This window comes from Prosopis cineraria, unplaced genomic scaffold, assembly GCF_029017545.1.
Source record: "Prosopis cineraria cultivar Desert tree isolate PC_DT_omini unplaced genomic scaffold, ASM2901754v1 PC2, whole genome shotgun sequence".
NCBI classification, from domain to species: Eukaryota; Viridiplantae; Streptophyta; class Magnoliopsida; order Fabales; family Fabaceae; genus Prosopis; species Prosopis cineraria.
In genome coordinates this window covers 43,281,939-43,290,068 of record NW_026555333.1, presented here as the reverse complement: position 1 = coordinate 43,290,068, position 8,130 = coordinate 43,281,939, and the positions used below count along the sequence as shown (strand labels likewise).

At 29.8% G+C, this 8,130-nt stretch overlaps 1 protein-coding gene across 1 annotated transcript; it reads left to right on the top strand.

Annotated features, from left to right (window-relative positions):
* Positions 1–875: 875 nt before the first annotated feature.
* Positions 876–4,025, top strand: LOC129302093 (ankyrin repeat-containing protein P16F5.05c-like). Its single transcript, XM_054940773.1, has 7 exons — positions 876–1,089; positions 1,154–1,278; positions 1,443–1,530; positions 1,878–1,942; positions 3,422–3,490; positions 3,570–3,619; positions 3,815–4,025. Exons 2-7 carry the CDS (start codon positions 1,201–1,203, stop codon positions 3,927–3,929), a joined length of 465 nt encoding a protein of 154 aa, XP_054796748.1. The 5' UTR covers positions 876–1,089; positions 1,154–1,200; the 3' UTR covers positions 3,930–4,025.
* Positions 4,026–8,130: the final 4,105 nt, after the last annotated feature.

Here is an 8,130-nt window from a genome sequence, read left to right as displayed (position 1 = left end):
TTTACTTTTTTTTTATATTTATCTTTATTTACAAGGATATTTCACTTTAAAATAAATATAAAATGATTACACTTTGAAACACTTTTAAACCCCCAAACCTTAAAAAAATACTTTACATTTTTTAACGGATGAGTGACTTTTATGAATTATGAATAAAAATGTAAATTGCTTCTCAAAAAAGAAGGGTAAATACCAGAAATTTGGTAGACCAAAAAAAAAAAAAACTGCAACATGGGCAGAAATATTGTGATCTTTTTTTTATATGGTTATTTAACTGAGTTAAATTTAAACATTTTCGAGTCAAATTGGGTAATGTTTTCCTAGAGATATCTTTTGCATTTATATGACTTTAAACATGAGATCTCATGTTTAAACGATAATAATAGAATTCTTTCAACCATGATCCATGCTTTTATCTTATGTTATCCTTATATACATCTGAGAATTTACGTGGGAACTCTATTTGGGCCTTCCAAACTTATGTCTGGATCAGCCCAATTCATATCAGGTCCAATAAGAATAAACTATTTCTTGTTAGTAAACCTGAATATTTAAAAGAATAAACTATTTCTTGTTAGTCTGCAAAATATTAAAAAAAATCTGGTATCGAAAATAAAAGGAAAATTACTAGATTATTCCTCCTCAAATTAAAAAATTAAAAACAATTTAAATTTAAATATAAAAAGTGAAAATATGGAGAGACTATAATCTTTCTTTTTGCTTCTAATATATATGCATGTGTGTGTGTTTTTATTATTATGGCAAAGAAAAAGAAAATTATTTATTTATTTTTCAATACAAAATATTTTCTTATTACGCATATGTTTCTTCTTATTAAAATTAATTTTAACCTAAAATCATCCTGATCCTAATCATCCTCATTCTTCGTCCGCCACTTCAGAAATTCCGAGGCCCCAAATTCCCGATACTTCTTCGCACTCCTGGCTCCAGTCCTCGCCGTTCCGTCCCCGTTGCTGTCGTCGGCGTCGGTATCCCCAGCTTCCGTGGCACTGCTTTCAGCCTTTCACCGTATTCTCCTGTTAGTACTCGTCTTCCATCCTTCAATCTATCACGTGAATCATCACTTAGGTAAATTTCTCTCTTTACATGCTTCTTCGCTCTCCCTTTAAATGAAGCTCTGTTTAATGTATAGGTGGGGGAAAATATCTGTTTTTGCTATTCCTGCTTGATCTGTCGCCAATGGGAGTGGAGGCGCCAAATACAGCACAGAATACTTCAGCTGCATTGACGGAGGAGAATATAGATGCCTTGCTAGAGGTAAGTTTCGTTGATCAGTTACTTTCTCTTAGCCTTGCTCACGCCTTCTTCATTGTTAGAAACTGAGAATTCCTTTTTCTTCATTGTTAAGTTCCCTTATATTATGAAACAGGCTGATTCGTCAGCAATGAATGTAACAATCTGAACTTCTATTTGTTTAACAGGCTGCACGATATGATGATATGGATGATCTTGTGAGCCTAGCTTCTATTGGTGTTCCCCTTGATTCCAAGGATTCACAAGGAAGAACGGGTTGGTAACTTTTTCTGGGTAGTAGTTCCATTTGAACAATTTATTATACAATTGAAGCAAGTGTTGAGTACATTAAATTGAAAATGATGAACAAATGGAGTTTATGTCGCAATGGTAAATTTTAAAGGTTGCAACTGATGAGACGGCGAAGTTTTTATGGAAAATGTCCATGTCTTGGGAACAAGGAGAATTTTAGCATCACATGGGAAAAAAAGAAAATAACAGTTTTGGAGTACAATATACTAACAATTATTGAAAAGGAAAAAAAACAAACAAATAAAAACTGCTCACACTGAATGAACGTTTGCATGTGTTTCTGACTTTGCTTCCTTAACGTTTGAATTCAGCTCTTCACATGGCCGCTGCCAATGGACATCTTGACATTGTGGACTACTTAATCAGTAGAGGAGTGGTAAGAAATCTTTTTTCTTTACCCAAATATGTATTTTCTTCTTTTGAAAATTTTAACTTTAAATAGCTTATTTTTTAAATTTGAGAGAAGGCTTCTGGAGTACCTAATTTGTTTATCCTGTCAACATGTTGTCTTAGTGATCATTATCATGTTCACAGGACAATTCTATGATGTCACATTGTGTTTTACGTAGCATCATCATTGATGATTAAGAAACACCTATAGCTATAGCTATTAACTCATATTCCATGTGCACTTAGCCCTTTGATTATCTCTCAATGACTTGTGCTCGTTATTTTGGATAAAACATTTCATAGGATGTAAGGACTATGTTGTTGAAAAATTGTAAAGCTTGTGATATGAATAGAGCTCCAATTTCAAAGGCTGAAAACTGCATTTTTAATATTCTTTTTTATTTTAATTGATAGCATTGGGCATTATTCACATCACACCCTACTTATCTTAAGCGAGGTTACTTTAGTATGCAGTCCATGTAGACTCGTCTTTTAAAAGAACTCTATCCTGTTCATTTATCTATTCAGAGAATGTATTTGTTACTTATCTAAAGGTTACCTATTTGAACGTGTTTGGAACTTGGGCTGCAGAGTTTATGTGGATAAGTTGTCAATGTTGCTTGAAATATGATGCATATGACTAATTTGCAGTTGAGAACAATAACTATCGTTATTACAGTGGGTAGTAGTAAAAACCTCATTTTCCTTGCCCCGTTGAAAACCAGATGTGCTCTAACCTATCATGTTTTAGAGTTTGTGGATTTACTTAATGTTAGTGGTCCCTTTTGATCTGTATTGCTTCTGTAAGCTTGCCCAAAGTAACAAAAAAATTTCAAGCAATGCACACAGGTTTGAAAACTTCCTTTCTAATGGGTAGAAAAGTTGTTTGGAAGAGAAAAGGGGGACATGACCTAAAATTTACAAATTTAACATACGCATTAACACAACGGGGAAGTGGATGTTACTTTTGTAATATATATTGATTGATATTGATGCTTTAGGTTCTTACCGCCACTTAGATTCTTGCGCAATTATTTTTGAGCCTAGACGTCACCAATGTAGCAATTGGAAAGTAATCAGGCCTTGCATTTACAATTACACAACTGGGTCTTGTTTCATAAGGATTTGAGCAAAAGTCATTGAGTTTGAGTTGGGTTGACCAGTGATGGAGCAGCTGATTTGTTTCCTAGGAAACCCAATAGAAGTGTATCATGGTAGAATTTTTGCACTGCTTATACATCATTTCATGACTTACAAGTTAACCTCATGAAGTTGTGGCATCTTTTGCACTTATTTGTGACTTGCAAATAAACTTTTTAACGGCATATCTTTGGTTCCTTACATACCTGCTTATATTTATTTTATATTTGATTGCTTCCTTAAGATCCATTATATTTGGGCAAGGATCGTTATAATTGTAAGGGGTGGAATATGACATCTAAGGTTATGAAGCTCGTGTTATCAGGATGTTAATTCATCAAATGAAGAGAAGAATACACCACTTCATTGGGCTTGTCTCAATGGACATGTTGAGGTAGTTACTATCTTTACTTAGTAGAATATCCTTGTTGATTTCACTGTCCACAATTTTGTTAACAAGAAACATTCTACAGGTGGTGAAGAAATTGATACTGTCAGGAGCTAATGTTGGTGTTTTAAATAGGTATGTTACATTCCAGTTTGGGAGTCTGAAGGGTTTTAAATCGAGTTTAAATCATTGCACTGGCCTATTTATGTAATGTCTATTATGCCCTTATAACCATTAATCAACATTAGTTATCTGCCCCCCATCCCGGCACCCAAAAAAAAATAATAATAATAATAATAATTGAATAATCAAATTCATATTACTGTTCAGTTATGAGCGGACTCCCATGGATGAAGCAGTGAGTAGGGGAAAGCTACAAGTGATGGATGCTATAAACGAAGCAGTAACACAAGTTGAACTTACTGGAACCAGGGTTTCTGCATAAGAAACCTGTTAGTTTAATCTTTATTTTTCTTTTTGGACAACTGATCTTCAAGCGTTGTATTATTATTAGCTTATTTTGAAATATTTAATTCAATGATGTCTGTGTCTGCCTTTGATGTTTGCGCCCTTCATATATGTGCATAAAGCTTGCACCTGGGCTTCTTTAAAAAGGAATTATCTTTTTGCAAAAACAATGACAAAGAGAAAAGAAGAAGTAAGACCATAAACTGATTTCAGAAGCATGGATCATCAATTTTTTCTCTTATATATGGCTAATTCGAGGATTGTCAGAATTAATTAAGAGAAGTTTTCTGGAAGATATTTTTTACCTTCGCAGGTTTGAATTTGAAACCTTATACTTAAGTAACCATAATCCATTTCATTAGGATCTATTATTGTTGGTTGGATCATCATATGTTTAAAATCCGAAAAATGGGTGGTGTGAAGGTCAAAATTATGTTAGATATGATGGAAATTATCAAAACTATGGTGAACATGTAAAACCAAACTGGAGCAAACGCTTGTACAGTGAGTAATTGGGGCGAACAAAACCTCAAGAGAAAAAAAAAAGGTCAAGTCTGGTAGATCCATTAAATTATTGAACGAAACATGTTTTTCAGATCAAAACTAGCATACAAACAGACGTTACGGAACTTTTGTCGTTCGTTTCTCAAATCAAACGTTCTCTGTTAACCTCAGTGGTGAGGTCAAAATTTCCCCTTTTCTTTTAATATATTTTGTAAGATTTAATTTTATTTTTTTTAGTGCAAAAGAAAATATTTAGAAAAAATAGCCATAAATAATCAGAATTTGTGGGCGGATGCATTATTTTTATGTCAAGATTATTTAAAAGGTGGTCTCCCAACTTCATAAATCCTCTTTTAATGGTGGAAGAACAAAACTACACAAAGTGAAACAATTTTAGTGGAGGACAAGTAGCATCTCTGCTATATAAAAAAAATCCACTAAGAGGTATTGAGAATCAAATGTTAGCTTTTGGATGGCATGTGCATCAATTCTAAAATGCTAACTAATACTAGGTTTTAATCTAATGGTTTGATTAGAATCTCCCTAAAAGTTCCTTTTTGGTCACGTTAGTTTAATGATTGACTTTGTGTTTACCGGTATCCACACTTCTAAAACATATGATATTGGTTTTGTAGGAAAAATTTCAAAACTCATTTTCCATTAGAGGACAGCAGAAGTTTCCAAGCCAAATCATTACCTAGATCTTGTTTTTGTTGATATTTGTTTAGATGTATTTGTTATTGTTTGGGTTAGCAATCCAGAACTTTTATTAATCAAATTAGTTTTTTTTCCCCTTTCCTTCAAATAGACTTGAAAAAAATAATTGTGTTGAATTCCTCGGCAGCAAAAGAATATTGAGCTGGAAATACAAGAGCAAACAAACACTATGTTTTAGGAAAGGAGAAAGTTTATATACTTTAACTTATGTACTTAATGTGTATGTTTTTAATTAAAAATTAAGACATGTGAATCTTTTTTATATTCTTTATTCTGTAATAAATTATTGTTATTAATTTAATTAATACATTGGGATCCACTTGTCATAATTTAATTTGATATAAATATATTAACTATATAAAGTTATATATATAAGTCTTATCCTTTAGGAAAAAGAAGAGGGCATCAACTAAGAAGTTTAACATTAAGATATATTAAAAGTCTAGAAAACTTTTTCACCAAAAAAAAAAAAGTCTAGAAAACCTTTAAATCTATCATAACAAAAAATAAAAGGATCCATCACTAAAGAAAATATACCATTGTATCAAAAAAGAAAAGAAAAGAAAATATACTATTTTGAACTGTAAGAGTTATTTAGTATTAAAATTGTAATATTATGATTAACATGCACTTCATAAAACCGGTAGGAAGTTGTACCAAATTAATTAGAACTCTCAAATTTAATTTTTGATAATGCAATAGCATTTGGTGATAGAGCTTCCATTGGAAAAGATCCCAATCCAACTTAATCCAGACTAGCCAGAGCTCTGACTTCAAACACAACATGATTTAATGTTAGAAAATAGTAAATATTTAAAAATATATAATAATTGATCCCTATAATTTTATTTTTAATCTCTATAATTTTTTAATATTTTTAATTTCTATAGTTTTAAAAAGATTGAATGAATTTTATTTTTTAAATTTCTATAATTTTTATTTATAAATATTTTAATCTTTATAAAAATTAAAAATATTAAAATTAAAATTTGATAAAATTATAAAAATAAAAAGACAATGTTTTTTTTAAATATTTTCGTTGGATGATAAGTGTTGACTTTTATAAAGAATAGGATTGAGAAGAGCCAAATTTTCATTGAGATTAAATGGGGCATCCAAAGCATAATGGGCCATCACATCACATGGGGCCCAACATTCTATACTCCAACAAACATATTTTTATTTAAAAAAACAAGAAGAAGAGCTCTTGGCTGGGGGAAGAGTGAAGGTTAGATAACCACTAAATTGAAATTGAAACATGTTCTGCCATGTTAAGACTGAATAGAGTAATAGACCAAAGGACAAGAGCTAAGTCCTAAGATGATAACCAAGTGCATGAAAACGAAGTACTATAATCGTAACCAATCACAATGAGAGAGAGAGAGCGAGGGAGGGAGGGAGAAGAGAGAGAGAGTAGGGTAGGGGGCGGATAGGGGAGGCTGTAGGGCAGTGACTCAGCCCAGGCTTTTTGGATATATTATGGATTTAGAGATAGGAAGAGGACCACTCTATAGGGAGAACCATAGCCCTCTCTCATTAATGCATTGCACGCAACACATCCTTGAAACGACATCACTTTATCTAAGCTCTCATCTCTTGGGCCCAATTTCAGCCCAACCACATGTCCTGCCTCCCAACACCCCACCCACTATTCCATTCATTTGTTGCACCACTATTATTGGTGCTAGTACAGCGGATTATGATCCTTTAAATATGAAATCTCTCTAATTCTAATCCATATGAAAGCAAAAAAAAAAAAAAATCTTTAATGATTACTTACAATTAAATTTGATAATATTTAAATTTAATCTAATTAGATAACTATATCAATATATATATATATATATACCTTTCTATCTCTCTTATAATTTTTTAAAAAACAAATCTGATAAACAAAGGGCACATTTGTTTAAAGTTAAAAATCAAGTGATTTTTAAGTGATTTAAAAATTTTATAAAAAAATTTATTTTATAGAGATTTTATAAAAAATAAAAATTATTTTATGTTTAGTTATAATAATCAAATAGTGATTATCAGTTAGTTATTTTTAAATTTTATGATATTTTTCATGTTTTTTTTTAAAATTTATTATTATATTATTTAAAATTTTATAATATCTTCATGTATTCTGCCTCTTTAAGCACTCTCATTGAATTACTTTTGGGGCTATTCAAAGTGGCTTCTTAAAATAGTTAAATATTTTTAAATTTTAATTATTTTTAAAAGTTTAAACAAACATAATAAAAACTCATAAAATAATATTTTAAAAAATAAATAATTTTTATTATAAAATAAACAAAAATAAAATAGATCAGAATTAATTCTTTCATGAAAAGTGCTTTTAACGTATAGTGCTTATTATTATTTATATTTAATAATGTTCATAAAAATCACTTAATTAAACCTTCTTATTTTTATTCAATATTTTACAATTAAAATGTAGTTTCTTTATATATCAAGCTATACCAAATAAAATATAATATTTATGAAAATAATTCAAATGAAAAGAGAATTTTTTTAGAATTTCAAACTTTTTTTAATTTTTCTCTATCTATTTCACTGGACTAGTAGATTGTGCACGTTTTTTTAAATTATTTAATTTTTGACACATTTAACATGAATTTTTGTTTGTTGATTTGAAAAGAAAATAACAAACAACAAAGTCATTATACTTTTAAGTTATAAATAATTTGATTACCTTACAAGTTTGATTCTGGATAAAATCTAAAATAATAAAAAAATATGTATATTTAATGTACATAAATATGTATAGTTTTTTAAAAATTAATTATTTTCTTTATTTAAAAATATAAAATATTTTTAAACGAATTCATCCCTTAATAAAATTATTAGTTACTTTTAAACTAATCCTATCTTTTTATATTTATCTCTATTAAACACTCTTTAATAAATATAAGTTATTATTAATAGGAGTATTTTTAAAAATAATAATAATA